The following is an 18,547-nucleotide window of genomic DNA, read 5'->3' on the forward strand; positions in this document are numbered from 1 at the left end:
GAGGGGCGGGGCTGGCTCCGGGAGGGGCGGGGTCGCTCTGCCGCGAGAGGGCGCTCTGGGCAGCAGGAGACGTGGCGCACCCGCGGCTCGTGGACTCCGCGCGCTCCCAGCGCCGCGTCCCGCCCGGATACCCTGCCGGCCTCGGAGTGGGGGCCCCACATCCCCACGCTAGTCTCCCGACCCTGAAGGCCCTGCCTCGCGGCCCTCGGCCCGCAGTCGTCCCGCCGGACCCCTCGCGGGACCCCCACCGCCGCCGCCGGCCGCGCCCGCCGCGCTCCCGCCCGGAAGCGCGGACTTCCGCCGCACGGTTCCGCGGGTGTCCACGCCGCCATGCCCTCTCTCGGGGACCTGCTGCGGGAATGGGACCGGGGCGCGCAGGCCGTAGCGCGCGGGGACTGGGACTGTGCCCTGCGCCTCTTCTCGGGCTACCCGGAGCCGTCCGCCAGGATGTGCTTCAACGTGGGCTGCGTGCACCTGTTGGCCGGGGACCCGGAGGCCGCGCTGCGGGTGAGCCGGGGGCCTGACAGCCGGGCGCCCCCAGGGTTGGTCGCGGAGACCCCACCTCTTGGGGAGGCTGTTCTCTGGCCCTGGGAAACCTTACTTACCTTGCTCCGGGTCAAGGAGCGGTGCGATAAAGACCCAGCTACAGGGATGAGCCCGGGGTCCCCCCCCTCCCGCCCTTCTTCCTGATAGTCACCTGGGGATGTCCCCCCAGGGTTCCGCCTCAATGAACACCCGAAGCAGGTGGGAACTGTGTGATCGGGGGGTCCCACCAGAACCGAGTCTGGGCCATGATGGAGGTGCTGGGCTCCCTCACCACCTCCACTAGGTGATGACCACGTGCCACACTCCCCAGTCAAGGAGAGAGGCCGGGGCTCTTGCTAGTGGTTCAGGTGCTCAGGGTGTGACATATCCGGAAGTAGGCTCGAGGCCGGATCTTGCTTGGAGGGGACTTACCTGCTTCCCGAGGTGTAGAGCTTAGAGCAGGGGACTTCATCAGATGCCGGGCAAGGAGGTGAGGTCTGTCTCGTCTGATCTGAGTACTTCTGTTTCCCAATATGTCCCCCAAAACAGAAGCAAGACTCAAAAGTGCACACGGGCACACACACATACCTGCCTCTGCGGAGGGGGCAGCACCAAGCCACTCGCCGCCTTTTAAATGCTTTGTGTTCTTTAAAGTGATTCATGTTCCGCAAAAATCCAGCAGCACTCTACTCATTGTTCTGGTCCCCAAATCTCCCCAGTAAAAAGAAACAGGATCCTACAGTTGTGGAGACCATCAGTGACAGTTACCTGGAAAATGACACAAATGAAAAGAGAATTAGGTATTGCAGGAGAGTGCCCATGTCAATATCTTATAAAATTCACCACAGGAGTTGGGCGGGGGCGGGCAGAACTGGGCAAATCTTACAAGGGATCTCCTCTGTCATTCCTTACATCTGCATACAAATCTACAATTCTCAGGAACTATTTCAGTTTTAAAATGTTACCTAAGAACGGGAACACAATCGCTGACAGCAGGTAGTTCAACAGCGAATGGTAGGTGTGAGGCCAATCCAGTTATCACTTACTTATAAACTGTGATTTAACCAGACAGAGGGGCCAGAGGTGGTGAGCAGAAGAATACGGTATTAAATCCTCTACCCAATAGGAGAGGGAGGACTGTGGAAAGACAATAAAATTCAGTAGTTAAAGCATGGGCACTTCAATTGGAAACGTGGAGATTTTTTTTTTTTAATTTTTTTTTCAACGTTTTTTTATTTATTTTGGGGACAGAGAGAGACAGAGCATGAACGGGGGAGGGGAGAGAGAGAGGGAGACACAGAATCGGAAACAGGCTCCAGGCTCTGAGCCATCAGCCCAGAGCCCGACGTGGGGCTCGAACTCACGGACCGCGAGATCGTGACCTGGCTGAAGTCGGACGCTTAACCGACTGCGCCACCCAGGCGCCCCGGAAACGTGGAGATTTTTGAAAGCAGACGGAATTGCTGCAATGAATACAAGTGTCTCTGGGGAGCAGGGCAGGTGAGGAGGGGTGTAGAGAGGACTGTGGTCTGTTGATAGGAACCTGTGTGAGCCTGATTTGGTTGCTGTTCCTGGCAGGGTGGCAAACAAATGGACCTCTCTGGCACTGAGCGCCCCCCGCATCAGGGCCTCCGTGCATCCCTTCAACCTTAGGTCAAACCCAGGGCTGCACAAGCCCCCCATTTGGCCAGATTGTAAGAGCGTGAAGCCCCTCCGACTGATTGCCTGTGTCTAACTGATAGCCACTGTCCTCGTTAGGAACAGACAACGTCATTTCTGAGTGAGGTGTAGGGAAGAGCTGTGCTTTACACACACACTAAAACTTTTGTTCTTTCTGATTCTAATAGATAAGGAGTGTGTCCTTTCATGAGAACTATCAGAAATAGGGTTGTCATGGACCCTGGGTCTGGAGTTCTTGTCCAGCAAGAAAGCAGACCCAGGATTCAAAGCGGGAGACGACTAATGTCCGGGAGAAGACAAGAGCCCCGAGTAAGGGTCTTTGCTCCGTTTTTATTAGGATCCGAAGGCTTACCAACATGGTGATGGACGTGCACAAAGGGACAATGAAACTGGGAACATTAACTCGTGGACGTGAGGGAAAGGGGGTCTTGAAGATATTTGGGGTTAGGGGTTTGGGTTAACACAAAACAAAATCCTGGCTCCTAGCGAAAGGTTGTTTACAGCAGACTTGACTTGTTTACCTAAACTCGCCTAGGGGACCAGAAAGACTGAGCAGGCTACCTCTGGGTCAACAAGGCACCTTTCTTTTGCTAATTAGCTCTGCTCTGGGCAACTTCACCCGCAGCGACTATATCCCTATTTACCTGTTTACCTAATTTGGTCCTTCCTTCCTGTGAAAGCAGCTTTCTGCTATTAAACTAAGTTGGGGGGCTTTTCCGCCTTGGATACCTAATGTTGTTCACCTCACCTTGGATGTTTTCATCCCGAGAGTCCCTCTTCCTGTGCCTTTGTCCTATACTGGGACCTTTGTCGCACTTTGCCTAATCTCCTTTACCCAAACTTGGGTGCGAACATCCTGTGGCTTTCTAGTTTTTCACGCCTTGTTAACCCATCCTGCAGGCTCAGGGAATTCTGAAGTTTATTCCCCACATAGGATTTAAGGTTTTTTTTAATGTTTATTTTTGAGACAGAGAAAGACAGAGCATGGACGGGGGAGGGTCAGAGAGAGGGAGACACAGAATCCGAAGCAGGCTCCGGGCTCTGAGCTGTCAGCACAGAGCCCGACACGGGGCTCGAACTCACAAACCGTGAGATCATGACCTGAGCCGAAGTCGGACGCTTGACCGACTGAGGCACCCAGGCGCCCCTCCCCACATAGGATTTTAAAAAGACAAAAATCTTGCATAACTGCATCCCCCAGAGGTAACTATCATTAATGTGCCACAGTGTTTCCTTTTTTTGTACCCCCTTGTCATTACGGTAAACAGACTGGACTGTGGCTGTGTTCTCTGCTCCTCGGGAGCTCAGGCTGGTTTAGGTTGTGCCACTGAGGGAAACTGAGTGGTGATGCCCTGCATGCAGGCTGTTGTGGGGCCCAGTGAAATTCCTTGGCCCCCCGTCGCTGGTCGTCTGTCTGGGCTGTATCTGTGACACAGGGGTGATGGAATTGCAGACCTTGGTGATCTGTGGGCATTTCTGTCCTCAGGCATTTGACCAAGCAGTGACCAAGGACACTTGCATGGCTGTGGGCTTCTTCCAGCGAGGAGTGGCCAGCTTCCAGCTGGAGAGGTGAGCACAGAGGTGTCTCGTTTCTTCTCTGAGGGCCCTTTGTCTCTGCAAAGTCCATTCTTGTGCTCCCCGCCTCCTCTCTCCCCATGGGGCACCTTCTCTTGCCCACCCCCTCCTCCATAGCTTCAGGGAAGCCTGGAGGAGGACACAGGGAACGGCCACACGGTGAGCCCTGTCTCTGTGCTGAGGTTCACAGGGCGCTTTCGCGGGCACCTCTTCCTTTGTTCCTCACCACATCTTTGCTGCAGCAGGGATGGCGTGATTACACCCATTCTGCAGATGAGGAAACTTAGAACAGGGCTGCAGGAATGGTGTGTCCCAGGGCAGGGAGGGGGTTGGGGTCCTCAATGCTCACCTGGGCTCTTTGCACTGTGGTCCTTCCCAGAGGAGGAAACATTCTGCAGGACAGGCCCGGCTTCCCCCTACCCCACCTAGCCCCAGGACAAGCCCCACGGCAGGCAGGCCCCATGCCAGGCAGGCCGGCTCTGGGGACAACCTCCTCCTCTCATGGGTCCAGGAGCCTCCTTGGAGGAGATGGGGATTCTAGTGGAGGCCAAGGAGTGTCCAGCCGGTCTCTGCGGCAGGAGGCCCACAGGGTTGGGGGTCCTATGAAGCAGGAGGGAAATGTGGAAGAGGGTCTGGGGTACAGACAGGGGCTCTAGGCGGCAGAGAGAGTGAGGTCCCCAGGAATCAGGACTGGATCAGAGCTGGCATCACCTCACACCCCGGATGTGGTGCCCCCATGCCCCTCACAGCCAGTCTGTCCATGACCCGTGTGTTGGGACTTGAGGGCCCACCATGTGCTGAGACCTGGGTGACCACCACTGCCCCCTAGCAGGTGTCCCTGGAGCTGGGGTGGTGGGGAGGCTGGGGCAGGGCTTGGTCCCTTTCCCTGCAGCCACTGAGGTCCCCCTCGCTGCTGGCTCCCCCACTGCCCACAGGTTCCAGGAGGCCCTGTGTGACTTCCGTCTGGCCCTGGCACAGCTGAGGGATAACACCGCCATTGACTATACACAGCTGGGCCTGCGGTTCAAGCTGCATGCCTGGGAGGTGAGCTTGCACCGGGAAGTGTGGCCCGCCGGGGCTCTGGGGGTGCTGTCTGCGGGTGGCCCGGGTGGTCCTTCAGGCCCCGTCCTCTGGGTTCCATCCTCTTCTCACTGTCACAGGTGGGGCCGTGTTGACCGGGGCTCCCTCTGGCCACTCTTTCATCCTGAGGAAGCGGGAGGGTAGAAGAAGTTAGAGGCCACCAGGAGTGCTTTGCCCAGGAGAAGGGCAGGGAGGGGCAGAGAGCAGACAGGTGAAAGGCAGGTGGGGTCAGGAAGCAGCACAGCTTGGCTCTCTGTGGCTGACACCAAGGAAGGGGAGTGGAGAGGACACCGCAGTGCTCCCGGAAACTGGCTGCCTTGCAGCCTTCCCCCAACAAGCGGTGTTGCAAGAAACGAGTCGTGGGAAAGCCCCTCCAGGTGGGGTCCCCTGGCCCAGGGCACTGAACAGTGCAGGGCGGTGGGGAGCGCGGGGAGGAATGGCCTGGCAGTGACCCCCACCTGGCCTCGTAACAGGAGTCTCCAGAGGGCGGCCAGCTGGCTCTGGGGGTGTGGTGTCACCTGGCAGGCCACGGGGACAGAGGGCCATGCGGAGGGAGTGTGTTGGTTTCTCTTGACGTTGGGCCAAGTTGGGTGGCACTTGCTGCCTCGGTGGCAGCAGCAGGGGCTCAGTGGGGAGGTCGGCTCCCAGGAGCACCAGGCAACTTTGCTTCTGCCCTCGGTATGTCCGGCCGCGGCAGCCTTAACCCAACCCAAACTGTCTGTCAAACGTCTTGTGACACGGGAGTGGGGACGGGGACAGGACAGAGAAATGGGTTCCTTGGACGGCACCCCAGACTCATGCACTGACAGGGCAGCACACAGACGAAGGGGCCGCAAAAGGGGTTTGGCCAGATGCAGAATGGGGGTGAGGCAGGCAGAGAGGATGCTTCCCGCGCCCAGAAATCCGCCCCTGATTTTTGGAGCAGAGAAGCGCCAGAGCGATGAACCGCTCCGGATGGGGGGGTCTGGAGAGTGAGGCCTGCCCGGCAGAGCCCCGCACCGGCGCCGCCACGGACCGGCTGCCTAGCCCTGAGCCAGGCTCCTGGGCCAGAAGAGCCCTCGCTGTCGTGGCTCGGGCCAGGGGTGGGGTTGTGGGAGGGGCTGGGGTGGGGCGGGGTCAGCGGAGGGGCTGGGAGTGGGTCCGGGAGAGGGGTTGGGGGACGGGCTGGGGGCCGGGCAGGGGGCCGGGGGTGGAGCCAGGGGAGGGGCTGGGGTGGGGCCGGGAGAGGCGCCGGAAGGGAACTGGAGGTGAGGCCAGGAGAGGGGCTGGGGGTGAGACTGGGAGCCCAGGCCAGAACGGGAGGGGGTGGGGGGAAGGGCGGGGAGGTCCGGAATCCGGGCCAGAACGTCTGATCTAGGAGTGAGACCTGGGAGGGGACCATGAGACTGGAGCTGGAGCTACATAGTGGCAATGAGGCCAGGAGAAAGGTCGGGGGTGGGACTGGGAGCACGCCCCGGGGTAGAATCTGGGGCAAAGGCGGGGCGAGGCGGGGGGGGGGGGGGGGGGGGGGGGGTTGAGACCCAAAGGCCGGAGGGGACTAAGGGAGGGAGTGGGCTGTCCCCTGGCTCCCAGGTGCTCTTCAACTTGGGGGCCGCACAGTGCCGCCTGGGTCTCTGGGCTGAGGCCACCCGCAGCCTAGAGGAAGCCCTCTCCAAGGGGTCAGAAGGGGCCCGAGACCACCTGTGCACTGCCCTGGACCAAGTGCAGGTGAGGGGGGGGCAGGGAGGAAAGCAGGTCGTCCCCACCCCTTGGGGTTGTTGGTCCCATAGCCCACCGTGCAGGGCTCATATCTATACAGGCCCCCCAAGACTTTCTAGAGGGAGGGGGCCCATGTGCCCAGGTGTGGGGGCTGGGGAAGGACTTCCCGTAGTCTGTGACAAGTGGGTGGAGGGGCCCCCTGAGACCACCGCCCTGGTCAGATGCTCAGGTCTGCGTTGGCCGGGCCCCCTCCAGAAACAGGTGCACCTGCAACCTCGGCAGGGCCCCAGCGGTGAGGTCTTCCGGCCCCACAGGTGGCACCTGGAGCTCCTGGAACCAGTGGATTTCCTGGGCAAGGCCAAGGTAAGGGGGCAGCATCTCGGTTCCCAGCCCAGGTGCTCAGGGGCCAGCAGCAGCCAGCAAACTGGGGAGGGACCGGCCGCCCCCAAGCTGCAGACATACGGGAGCTTCCTAGGTCAGAAGCAGTGCCTCCAGGTGGAGTTTACAGATCCCGGGCTCTTGGAACCAGGACACAGAGGCCACCAGAAGTTGGCTGCAGAGGAGGGAGCCCATGCCTTTTTGACGGGGACCCCCGAGGCTCCCCCGCCTGCCTCCACTTCAGCCATGCTTTTCTGGCCTCAGAATCTCCTTGGCTCTGTCTGCCTGCATCTCTGCCCCGGACAGTGAGATCTCAGGGAGGCCCGAGGTAGGCTGGCCCGGGCCACTTCATGCCTACCCCGTGGTCAGGGCCGGGCAGCACCACCAGAATCACAGAACACTGGGGAACACAGGGAAATAACTCCTGTGCGCACAAGGAAAATTCACATTGACTTCAAGCTGGTGGCCCTTGGGTTAGCCCCGGCACCCCAAGGGCCGAGGTCACCAAGGGCCAGCGTGCTGCATGTGACCATGTTAAAAGTGCTGGCGAGGTCACCTGCCACAGACACCTCATGTTCGCAAACATCTGCTGGTGGGGGCCAGGCGGTTCTGAGCTGCGTTGATCAGTTTAGAGTCCACTTATCACAGTATAAGACCTCTAAGAAACAAAAATATTTCAAAAATTGTTCTAAAAACAAGTTGAAACTCTCAGCACAGATGTCTTCCTTTATCAGACGTATTCTTCCTACCTTCCCAGCCCCCATGGTGGCAGTCTGGCAGCTTGGGTCAGGCCCCTGCCCAGCAGATGGGAGACTCAGGGGGGTGCGGTGGGTAGCAAGGGCTGGGAGCCAACGTCACAGAGCCCCCTGGGGGTTGGGGCTGGTGCCTGCTGACCCGGCTGTCCCCCTGCTGTCCCCCTGCTGTCCCTTACCAGGTGGTATCCTCTGCCTTCCCTGCCGACCGGCAGGAGGACATCCAGCCTCAGCAGCCCCAGGTGGGTGGTGGCCTGCCAGCCAGCCCCGCTTTCTCTGTCAGTTTGCAGGCCTGAGCCCTTCGCACCTTTTTACTGTTATGGGAGGAAAATGCTCTGGACCGTCCCCAGTGTTCCTCTGACCTGGAATCGGGAGTAGCAGGCCTATTCTGTGCGAGAGTCTATAAAAATCACGCAGTCTTGCTTGGGGGGGTGGGGAGGAGCGTTGCTCGGCCTCCCCGCCCCGAACTCACCCACCGGGGTCTGCATCCTGAGAGAGGATGGCATTCTGTGCCCACAGGTTCAGGGTGCAGATGGCAGAGCCAGGCCTGGAGCCGCCCCACGGTAGGAAGGGGCGTCCCTCCTGTTGGGGCAGAGGCCCTGGTGTGAGGCCTGAGGCCCGAGCCCCCGTGCAGACCTGGCCAGGGGCCAGGACTGTCACACCCCCTTTCCAGAGTGGATGTGGCCGGAGCCCCTGATGCCAGGGGAGGGGTGCCCCCCTCTCATAGAGGCGTCACTCTGGCCCTGGCGGGCACCAGAGGGGAGTTGAGACTGGGGTCGTGATGACTCCAAGCAGCGCAAAAGCTCAGAGCCAAGGTGCCCAGGGAGGGTGCTGGCGGGACTGCAGGCTGGCGTGATTACACTTCCGGCATTGCCAGACTGGAGCCTCACGGATGGGGCTGTCCCCACTCGGGAGAGGGGCTGGTGCTCAAGGTTGCTCGACTAGAGCCAGCCCCACGCCCTGGGGCCCTGCTCGGACCTAACCCTCATCTCCACACTCCAGACCCTCCTCAGGTTGTCCGGGAGGAAGTCCTGAGGTCAGGGCCCCGCCCCCCCCCCCCTTCCCCTAGGGCTGCAGTCACCGGGGCCTGGAAAACCCGCACCGCCTGTGGTCCCAGGAAGCCCCCTGAGACAGAGACACAGGTCGGCCCCGGGCAGGCGGGGCAGGCTGACCACCATGCGCCTGTCCTCTCCGATGAACAGGTGGGTGACCCGGAGATGGGGAACAGCAGCCACAGCCAGGCGCTCTGCGGGTCTCTGGCGGGCGACCTCGTGCCCTGCTGGGGGACAGAGCCTTGGCTTTCTCTGTCGGGTCAGAGACAGGGCCGGAGCCAGACACCAGGGTTGGGGGGGGGCCTGCTGATGGCCGTCCTCACCCGGCCGTAGGCCTTGGGGGGCCTGGCCTGCAGCCTGTGCATCTGGGTCTTGGGTCTTGCGCCATCCAGCCGTGGCCCTTGCCACCCCAGCCCTCCTTCCTGGACACGGGCTTCTCCCAGGCAGGTGCAGCCAGGAGTGGCGTGGCTGACCCCCTCCCGCACCAGCACCAGGAGAGGGGCCTCCACGCACAGAGCAGGTGGTTGAACTGAACAGGCATTTTAACAAAGGACTTCATGAGGGAATATGCGGTCACTTCCCTTTCTTTTCCCTGGTGCTCAGCTAACTCAAGTTGAACGGACCTGTGCCCTTAGCGGTTATTCTCTGTCACAGCTGTGCTTTATTAACTTCCTGCATGCGGTTAAAGCTGCATTTACTAAGTTCATGGTACTTAGAGGTTTTAGGCCCTCGAGCCTCCTGGCACAATAGCGAATAGCTTCTGAAGTGCGTTAACCAGCTGGTAAATAGGCTGAAGTCCAAATGCTTCCTTTACCAATGAACTTCCAGACCCTCACCTGAAGTCAGAACGGAGTCAGGATGGCCTGGACCCCGGGGCCTCTCTGGGGTGCCCTGCTGCCCCTGCAGCACATCCAGCATAGGGTGAGGTCCAGCTGGTCCCTGGCCTGGGTCCTCAGGCTCCACCTGGGACCACCTGGGATGACAGCTTCATCCGCACTGATGTAAGGCAGCCTGCCTGTGGTCGCTAGGACTGTGGGGACCCGGTGCCTGCCCTGAACACACCCCAACACGGGTTGCATTTCTGGCTTGCTGGTGGTCAGCTGGTTCACAGGCCGTACGCCTCACCACTGGACCTGCTTCCACAAGCCAGGGACACTGCCCCACCCCCAGGGCCCCCATCCCTGGCCCCTGCTCCAAGCCTGTGGCTTTCCCTGCAGAGGCCCAGTGTGGAACAAGTTGGCAAACAGGTTCATCCAGGTAAGGGCTCCTGGGCTGCAGGCGGTGGGCAGGGATACTGGGGGAAGGGGGCAGGCATCTGGGGGTGTGGGGAGCAGCCTCTTTGTCCCCTAAGGAGCAGATTGGCTACCTGTGCTTCCCAGTGGGCGTGTGGTCCAGGCAGGTCCTCTGCTCCAAAACATTCCACCTGAGAACCCGCTCTGTCAACCTCCACAGGGCTGCGGGTGGCAGGGGAGCCAGACCCCGGCCCTTCTGAAGACCCCTCTCACGCTGGGGTAAGAGCCTTGGTGTCACCCCCACTCTTCTGGTGTTTGGGGCCCTGAGGCTAGGCCCCATCCCTTCAAATGGCCCTGGGGACCCCAGCTGATGAGCAGCTTACAGGCCTGTAGCCCCGGCCCCCTGCCACCGTCTTTGTCCCCACCCTCAGCCCCAGCTGGAAGGGACCCCAGTTGGGCCTTGTGCATGGAGATTTGGGGCTTTACAAGCTGACCACTGCCTTTCTGCCTTGTCCCAGGGAGTGGCCGTGGGGGACCCTGAGTCCTTGGCGACCCTCATAGTGCAGTGTGCCTTCACACTGGCCCTGAAGGTCCCAAGAGGAGCTGACCTGTCCAGCCTGCGGACCCTGCTGAGCCAGGCCCTCCCCCACCAGGCCCAGCACGGGCAGCTCAGGTGAGCCAGTCAGAGGTGGGACCTGAGGTCTCTGAGCCTGGCCCAGGGCGGAAGCCCCAGGGCAGGGGATGGAAGAGGGGCTGGTACATCTGTGCCCTGGCAGAGACCCCCCGGTCCCCCCCCACCCCCCCGCTCACTTGGAGGAGTTTCTCTGCAGTTACCAAGACCCCAGCAACGAGGGGCACTGGGTCCCCCTTGCTAGGGAGGAGGTGCTACAGAGGGCCTGGCGGGACAAGGCGGCCAGCCCTGGGGTCCTGCGGCTCCAGTGCCGGGTGAGCCCCAGGAGAGCCCGGTGTGGGTCCCGGTGCGTGTGGGGCGGGGGAGGCCCTGGGGCCCTTCTGCAGCCGGCCCACCCTGGAGCCCTCCCCTGCCACAGGGAGCGGGCGGCCGGCCTGTCCTCTACCAGGTGGTGGCCCGGCACAGCTACTCTGCCCAGGGGCCTGAGGACCTGGACTTACAGCCGGGGGACATCGTGGACGTCCTGTGTGAAGGTCAGTGGGGCGCTGGGGCCAAAGGGGTTTCTGTGAGCAGATACTATCTGATGTGCCCTAAGGAACACTGACATCCCCTCGCGTGCAGTGGACCCGGCCTGGTTGGAGGGCCACTGTGATGGCCGCATCGGCATTTTCCCCAAGTGCTTCGTGGTCCCAGCTGGACAGTACATGTGAGGAGCCCAACACCCCCACCTGGAGCCCCACATACCCCAAGCCCAGTGAGGAAATCAGCCCTAGGAAGTCCCGTGGCAAGAACGGTTTTAATAAAGCAATCTTCCCCCCACTAAGGTGTGGTCTGTGTTCTTGGCTTGTCCGCTGTGAGGGCCCGATGGAGGCTTTGAGGATGGGGGATGGGGCTGCTCCCAGAGAAGCCTAGGAGCCTGGATACCTCCCCTCAGGGTGAGTGATACCCCTGTTCGGGCCGGGCCCCTCCGCCAACCTCCTGAAGCCCTGCCAGCCTCTCCCAGGGAGCCGACCCCTTCTTCAGCAGTCACTCCCACGTCCGGGCTTGACTGGGCCCCATGTCCCGCTAACACTGAAGGTCACAGAGCCTTGGAATGCTGCAGGGGCCCCTGTGGCCTGGCATTTATCACCTGTCGCCCTGGGGAGGCCACAATACCTCCTGCATCCACGGGGGCCATCTGACCGTGGGGCCAGAGCCCACGGGACAAGGGGACCCGGCAGGGGTCAGGAGATCAGGGAGGCTCTGACCAGCTCAGACCGTGGGAGCTGAGCCCGTGCCTTCCGCCATCAGGCGGCCGCCCAGCTTAGCCCTGGGGCCAGAGGAGCTGGCCTGCCACAGCCCCCAGAGTAACCGCGAGAGTCAGCACGGCAAAGACGACCCCGGCCGCCCAGATGCCATAGCTCTGTGCCCGCCACTGGGCAGGCACCTCGGCCGGGATCATGCTGGTCAGGTTCAGCATGTAGCCCAGCGTCCAGCCCATCTCCGTGCCACCAGCCTGTGGGACACACAGGCTGCTCAGTGCCGTGGGCGGCTGCCCTGGAGCCCCTGACCCGCCCTCGCCCTGGGCCAGGTGGTCACCTGCTTGCGGAACTCGATGCCAGGCCAAGTCTCCTCACTGAACCCGTAGCCCTCAAGCAGCAGCGTGAGAATATACAGCCCCGAGGTACAGTAGTCACGAAGCCAGCGGTCCTGCCCGGGCGAGCTGGCCTCCACCTGGGGGCCCGGGAGGTGAGGAGCCAGTTGGTGTCCCCGCTCCCAGCCTCCCAGGGACAGGGTCCCCCCGAGTCCCTGCCTGCTGAGGTCTGTGCCTGTGACAGCTGCGGCTCGGAGACCCAGGGCGGCCCTGGGATCCACCCACCTGCTTCCAGGGCCTCTGGCAGAACTCCCAGATGGTGGCGTTGACGGTGGCCAGTGGCTGCTTGGACGTGAGGTTCAGGAAGTGGAAGGTGTAGTAGAAGTTCGAGAAGGCCTGGGGGCAGAGGGGGTGATGATCTGTGCGTCTTCCCTGGGCCCTGGGGTGATGGCCGGTGGGCCCGGGGCAGAGGGGGGTGATGATCTGTGCGTCTTCCCTGGGCACTGGGGTGATGGCCGGTGGGCCCGGGGCAGAGGGGGGTGATGATCTGTGCGTCTTCCCTGGGCACTGGGGTGATGGCCGGTGGGCCTGGGCACTGGGGTGATGGCCGGTGGGCCCGGGGCAGAGGGGGGTGATGATCTGTGCGTCTTCCCTGGGCACTGGGGTGATGGCCGGTGGGCCCGGGGCAGAGGGGGGTGATGATCTGTGCGTCTTCCCTGGGCCCTGGGGTGATGGCCGGTGGGCCCGGGGCAGAGGGGGGTGATGATCTGTGCGTCTTCCCTGGGCCCTGGGGTGATGGCCGGTGGGCCCGGGTCAGAGGGGGGTGATGATCTGTGCGTCTTCCCTGGGCACTGGGGTGATGGCCGGTGGGCCCGGGGCAGAGGGGGGTGATGATCTGTGCGTCTTCCCTGGGCACTGGGGTGATGGCCGGTGGGCCCGGGGCAGAGGGGGGTGATGATCTGTGCGTCTTCCCTGGGCACTGGGGTGATGGCCGGTGGGCCCGGGGCAGAGGGGGGTGATGATCTGTGCGTCTTCCCTGGGCACTGGGGTGATGGCCGGTGGGCCCGGGTCAGAGGGGGGTGATGATCTGTGCGTCTTCCCTGGGCACTGGGGTGATGGCCGGTGGGCCCGGGTCAGAGGGGGGTGATGATCTGTGCGTCTTCCCTGGGCACTGGGGTGATGGCCGGTGGGCCCGGGGCAGAGGGGGGTGATGATCTGTGCGTCTTCCCTGGGCACTGGGGTGATGGCCGGTGGGCCCGGGTCAGAGGGGGGTGATGATCTGTGTGTCTTCCCTGGGCACTGGGGTGATGGCCGGTGGGCCCGGGGCAGAGGAGCCCTGGACAAACCAGGCAAAGTCCCCACCTGCCCCCATGCGGGGCCCCAGAGTTCCCAAGAGCCCGCCTGTGCAGGGCTCATCCTGGGCCCACCTGGGGTCAGACCCCTGGGGCCCGGGGCCGTGGAAGGAGGCTGAGACCCTGGGGAGGACAGGGTAGGGAGCTCACATAGAACTGGCCCCGCACAGGGGGCTGGTAGACCCCATTGAAGGCACAGTGTCCTCGGCCCTGGCAGCTGGAGAAGTTGAAGAGGCCCCGGATGGCTGAGATACAAGCCCCGGGGTTCCCTGTCCCTTCCACAGTGAGGTTCCCGGCCAGCTCTGGAGGGGCTGCCGTGTGCACACAGGGGGACTCGTAGAGGGCGGCCGGGGACAGCGTGGCCCAGTAGCCGCTGTGGTAGCATGGGTGGCGGACCAGGGGGCCGGAGCTGCTCTGCGGGAGGGCAGGGAGGTGGCCTTGAGCCCAGCCCAGGGCCACAGGCCGCCCCAGCTCGCCTCCCCCTCCTCTGTGGCCCAGCCAACCTGCACCAGCTGTGCCAGAAGCCTGCTCAGCATCTGGTCCCGCCCGAAACACAGGTAGCTGTGGGTGTAGACACTGTGCTCAGATCCGTAGAGGCGGAAGGTGGTCTGGGTGCTCTTGTCCAGTATGGGGCCTCCAGGCACAAAGGTGATCTGGGTGGAGGCTCCACCCATGTCCAGGGCGCCCACCAGTGTCCCCTCCAGAGGCTGGATCCATTCTCCAGAGAAGGAGTACTGAACACAGACAGGGGGCACTGAGTCCTGGGACCAGCCGCATTGACCCACCGCCCCTCAGGGGTCACACCCACCCAGGGGGTCATCCAACCCCCACCCTCGGGCTGCACACAGCACCTTGACCAGCATGCCCAGGACGTAGTTAATGGTGATCCAACCTAAAGCACCCTCGTCCTGCCCGGCCAGAAGCTCAGCACCCCAGAAGTCCAGGGGGGACTTGCTCAGGACCTGGGTGACTGCCTCGAAGATGTCTCTTGCCTGAGAGCTATTCTTCTGGCTGGACAGAAAAGACCAGCAGCCCGAGCTGGCAGGAGACCCACACCCACTCCACTCCGCCCGCTGGCCCAAGGCATTGACACCACCACGGCTCTCGGAGCTGTTCCTCACGGATGTGCCATAGGCCTCAAGTCAGCCCAGCTCACCTGAGTAGTCTCATGCCAGCCGTGGCCCCCAGGAACAGGGGTGTCTTCCGCTGCTGTGCCTCTGGGATCAGCGCCAGCGCTTCCTCCAGGCAGCCCTGCAGGCTCTCACCGGCTTGTGCAGGATTGGAGGCATAGGAGGAGATTCCAGGCCCTGAAACACAGCACCCCAGGACGAGGCTCCAGGCCTGAAGGCTGGGCTGGGCCGGAAGAGCCTGTGGGGAGTTGAACAGTGTCTCCGCCCCCCACCGCCCCCAAAAGGTATGCCCATGTCCTAACCACTGAGATCTTTGAGTGGGATTTTATTTGGAAAAGGGATCTTTGCAGATGTAATTAAGTTAAGGGTTTTAAGATGGGATCATTCTGGATTCCCTGGGTGGGCCCTAAATCCGATGACCCATATCCTCTAATTAAAAAAAATTTTTTAATGTTTTATTTTTTGAGAGAGAGAGAGACAGAGCACAGGCAGGGGAGGGACAGAGAGAGGGAGACACAGAATGTGTGAAGCAGGCTCCAGGCTCTGAGCTGTCAGCACAGAGCCCGACGCAGGGCTTGAACTCACGAACCGGGAGATCGTGGCCTGAGCTGAAGTCGGACGCTTACCCGACTGAGCCACCCAGGCGACCCCTGATGACCCATTTCCTTCTAAGAGAGAGGAGAGGGAAGTTCAAGGCACATGAGGAGGAAGGCCACGTGAGGTTGGGGGGAGAGGTTGGAATGATGTGGCCACAGCCCAGGAGCCTCCAGAAGCTGGAAGAGGCAGGAAGGACCGGGCAGGCACTGTACCACTTCTGTGCAGGCACATGTGGGTTCTGGTCCAGTTCCGCACTGACCATCTGTGCCACTTGGGTAATTCACTCAACCTCTCTGAGCCACTTTTCCTGTAGGTTGATCTGCTGATTTGCTAAAGGATGTAAATGTGGCTCAGCTGGCTCCGGCCTGTACCACCTCCCAACCCTCCGCCTCGCCGGGAATCCCTCCCAGACAGCAGCCGACAGCCGTGCACACCCGCTCTGTCCCCAGAGCTGCCTACTGACCTTTCGCCTGGCAGACCAGGGCCTGGCTGACCACGCCCGTGTCGTTCTCCTTGTCTGCTGGCCACCGGTACACAAAGAGGGACGTGTGGGAGGACCCCGCGTCAAACACAATCCCAAACTGAGAGTGACAACAAGGTCAGGAGGGCGTGGGGCCAGCGCCCAGCCCAGCCCAGCCCAACCTCCCCACTGCTCGGGGTCTGGGGGCCTACCTTGGTGTCTGTGGGCAGGAGGACATCAGTGGCCTCCACCAGAATGAGAATGAGCATGGTGAGGCCTGAGGCCACTGCCGCCCCGAGCAGTGCCGTGAGAACCCGCGGCTTCCAGGTCAGCCCCATCAGGGCAGGGCAGGGCAGGGCAGGGCTGGGCTGGCACCTGCGGGTGTGGGCAGCAGTGGGCACCGGACGCCCCTTGCCACAGACACTGCTGCCCTGGAGAGCCACCCCGTCCTCCCTGGGGCTCAGCACGTCTGAGCTCAGTCAGTGGGCAGAGCTGAAGACCACACCCCAGGAGCCGGGCCTGCCCAGGAGTGCTGTGGAGCCAGGGTCCAGCCTGGGACATACAGTGATGATGGGGTCCAGAAGAGCCCCTTTCTTTCTTCTTTTCAGACAGAGAGAGCGAGAGAGGGGGGCAGAGAGAGGGGGGGCAGAGAGAGAGAGAGAGAGAGAGCGAGGGGGGCAGAGAGAGAGTGAGGGGGGCAGAGGGGGGGGGCAGAGAGCGAGGGGGGCAGAGAGAGAGAGAGAGAAAGAGAGAGAATCCCAAGCAGGCTCCATGCTCAGTGTGGAGCCCAACTTGGGGCTCGAGACCCTACGGCCCTGGGATCACGACCTGAGCTAAAATCAAGAGTCAGACGCTTGATCAACTGAGCCCCCCAGGCGCTCTCACTCTCCCCACCCTCCCAGGAGGAGTCCCAGTTCTGAAGGTCAGCTCCAGACTGACCTTGGGGGACCCAGGACCCTGCCTCCCACCCCCCCGCCTCCTCTCTGCAGCCCTCTCCCCAGGCCTCCCCCAGGGTAGGATCTTCACTCTGGGAGCCCTGAGGTCGGCCCTGAACCAGGTGAGGACAGGGGACCAGCTAGACATATAACTGCTCCCAAGCAGCCTCCCTTGTGTCCTAATGAGTGAGGTCGGCAGGGCCCCAAGGAGCACATTTTCTTGAAAGGAACTTGAGATCAGGGAGTTCCGAACAAAGACGTTGGTTTCTATTCGAAAACCAACCGTTGCCTTCTCTCATCTGATTTGGAAGCTCTGCAGTTGGCTCCACACCCCGCCCCGGGCAGCTGGCCGAGGCTGAGCCTGGAGTGCAGTTTGCACAGGGCCGAGGTGCCCAGCTCAGTGGCCTTGGCCCCTGCAGGACCCTCCCCGGGCCCCAAGCGTCCCCAAGCCGGGCCATACGCACAGGACTGCCGGGAGCCTCGGCCCCGCTGGTGCTTCCGTCCAAAGGAGACAGCTGTCTGGGGTCTTCCAGGCCCAGAGATTCCTGTGATTTTGTATCACACTGTGTCTCACAAAAGCGTAAACATCCCTCATGTGCTTATTTCAAATGGAGTGACAGGCAAGGGTGAGGATGCCATTGTCTTGGGGCTTCGGCCCCCCCCCCCCCGCGGCGTGGGACAGGCTGTGTGGATTAGGGACCCATTTGAAGGTGGGAAGATGGGGGTTCGGGGTTGGTGAGGCCCAGAGGGGACCCAGCCTGTGTCCCCAAACCAGAACCTGGGTCACAGGCCACATCACACAAACAGGTGACAGGTAGGACCCAGGGACACTGGGACCCCACCTCATATCTCACCTCCAAGGGATACAGCAATCTGAGACTCCTCAGCTTGAGTCCCCAGTGAGTGGGCAAAGAGGATGGGCAGACTCCCCCACAGTCAGAACACCCTCCCTCAGGACTGGTTGCCCCCCCCACCGACCGGAACAGCCCTCCTCAGACCGGGACAGCTCTCCCCAGACCAGAACAGCACCCCCTAGACTAGGATAGCCCCGCAGACCCAGACAGCACCCCCAGCCCAGTACAGCCCCCTCACCTGGGCTGTTGGAGAGCTGGCTGCCGCAAGGAGGAAGCAGGCTGCTGTCTCTCAGGCACCTGCTGGGTGCGGTCCCGCCTCTCTCTTTCCCTCAGCTAGTCACCGCCCACCTCTGCTTGGACCTCACCAGGCAGGTGACAGAGCTGCGAACTCTGTCCACTGGGGGCTGGTGCCACCCACCCCCAGATCACAGACTGGCCAACAGAGGCTCCGTGGGGTTGAACTCAGCCCCTGCTGGGGGTTAATCCCCCACTACTTAGGGTCACACTCCACACACCAATCCCCCACCCCATCACCCAGGGTTATACCCTCACCTGCTGCCTAGAGTTCTCCTGCCCCACCTGCCGCATTTGGTGACCACCCAGGTGGGCCCCCACCCCTCCCTGGAGGTGCTCAGACTTTGCCCTCTAACCTCACCCTCCCCCAGTGGGAGGCCCGGTGCTTCCCCTCAGGCTAAGGGCAGGTCAGTCAGGTGACCCAGGGCTTGACCAGAGCAAAGGCCAGAGGCCCGGCCAGCTTGTGGTCCAGGAAGGAGGGAGATTCAGCTTCTCAGCAATGTTTTTGTTTGGTGATTCCAAGCATACAATAACATTACCCCACTTTTGTGCACACGTGTGGGCTCACGGGAGCACTGCCACAGTCGGACTCACCAGGCACCCCTCCTCTGCCCCTCCAGGGTCACGCCCCGGCCCCAGCCCAGCCCAGACCCACCAACTGGCTCCTGTCACAGTTCTGTCTCCTGGCCACAGGGATAGGTGTGAGGCCTGAGGCCCAGCAGCCACCATGGGCTCTCAGGTCCCTGCTC

The 18,547-nt window shown here is 62.1% G+C and overlaps 2 protein-coding genes across 2 annotated transcripts; one reads left to right on the plus strand and one right to left on the minus strand.

The window, feature by feature from the left end:
* The first annotated feature begins 46 nt into the window (after window positions 1–46).
* NOXA1 (NADPH oxidase activator 1) lies at window positions 47–11,422 on the plus strand. The gene is made up of 14 exons (XM_043567472.1): window positions 47–507; window positions 3,692–3,774; window positions 4,716–4,824; window positions 6,433–6,567; window positions 6,814–6,921; window positions 7,871–7,930; window positions 8,208–8,251; window positions 8,758–8,890; window positions 9,958–9,997; window positions 10,193–10,251; window positions 10,491–10,645; window positions 10,803–10,917; window positions 11,022–11,136; window positions 11,225–11,422. The coding sequence occupies exons 1-14, from the start codon at window positions 331–333 to the stop codon at window positions 11,311–11,313; spliced, it is 1,422 nt and encodes a 473-aa protein (XP_043423407.1). The 5' UTR covers window positions 47–330; the 3' UTR covers window positions 11,314–11,422.
* ENTPD8 (ectonucleoside triphosphate diphosphohydrolase 8) lies at window positions 11,381–16,311 on the minus strand. Its single transcript, XM_043567473.1, has 9 exons — window positions 15,928–16,311; window positions 15,719–15,836; window positions 14,685–14,835; window positions 14,380–14,539; window positions 14,032–14,262; window positions 13,679–13,942; window positions 12,462–12,572; window positions 12,182–12,316; window positions 11,381–12,098 (listed from the first exon to the last, which is right to left on the minus strand). Exons 1-9 carry the CDS (start codon window positions 16,051–16,053, stop codon window positions 11,907–11,909), a joined length of 1,488 nt encoding a protein of 495 aa, XP_043423408.1. The 5' UTR covers window positions 16,054–16,311; the 3' UTR covers window positions 11,381–11,906.
* Window positions 16,312–18,547: the final 2,236 nt, after the last annotated feature.

Source organism: Prionailurus bengalensis, chromosome D4 (genome assembly GCF_016509475.1).
Source record: "Prionailurus bengalensis isolate Pbe53 chromosome D4, Fcat_Pben_1.1_paternal_pri, whole genome shotgun sequence".
In the NCBI taxonomy this organism is placed as follows: Eukaryota; Metazoa; Chordata; class Mammalia; order Carnivora; family Felidae; genus Prionailurus; species Prionailurus bengalensis.

Coding starts and splice junctions, on each gene's coding strand:
- ENTPD8 (XM_043567473.1), bottom strand. CDS start 16,053: ATGGGGCTGACCTGGAAGCCGCGGGTTCTCACGGCACTGCTCGGGGCG. Junction 15,837..15,927: donor TCCTGCCCACAGACACCAAG/GTAGGCCCCCAG, acceptor TGTCACTCTCAG/TTTGGGATTGTGTTTGACGC. Junction 12,573..13,678: donor CTGTGCGGGGCCAGTTCTAT/GTGAGCTCCCTA, acceptor CTCTGCCCCCAG/GCCTTCTCGAACTTCTACTA.
- NOXA1 (XM_043567472.1), top strand. CDS start 331: ATGCCCTCTCTCGGGGACCTGCTGCGGGAATGGGACCGGGGCGCGCAG. Junction 7,931..8,207: donor TCCAGCCTCAGCAGCCCCAG/GTGGGTGGTGGC, acceptor CTGTGCCCACAG/GTTCAGGGTGCAGATGGCAG. Junction 10,252..10,490: donor AAGACCCCTCTCACGCTGGG/GTAAGAGCCTTG, acceptor GCCTTGTCCCAG/GGAGTGGCCGTGGGGGACCC.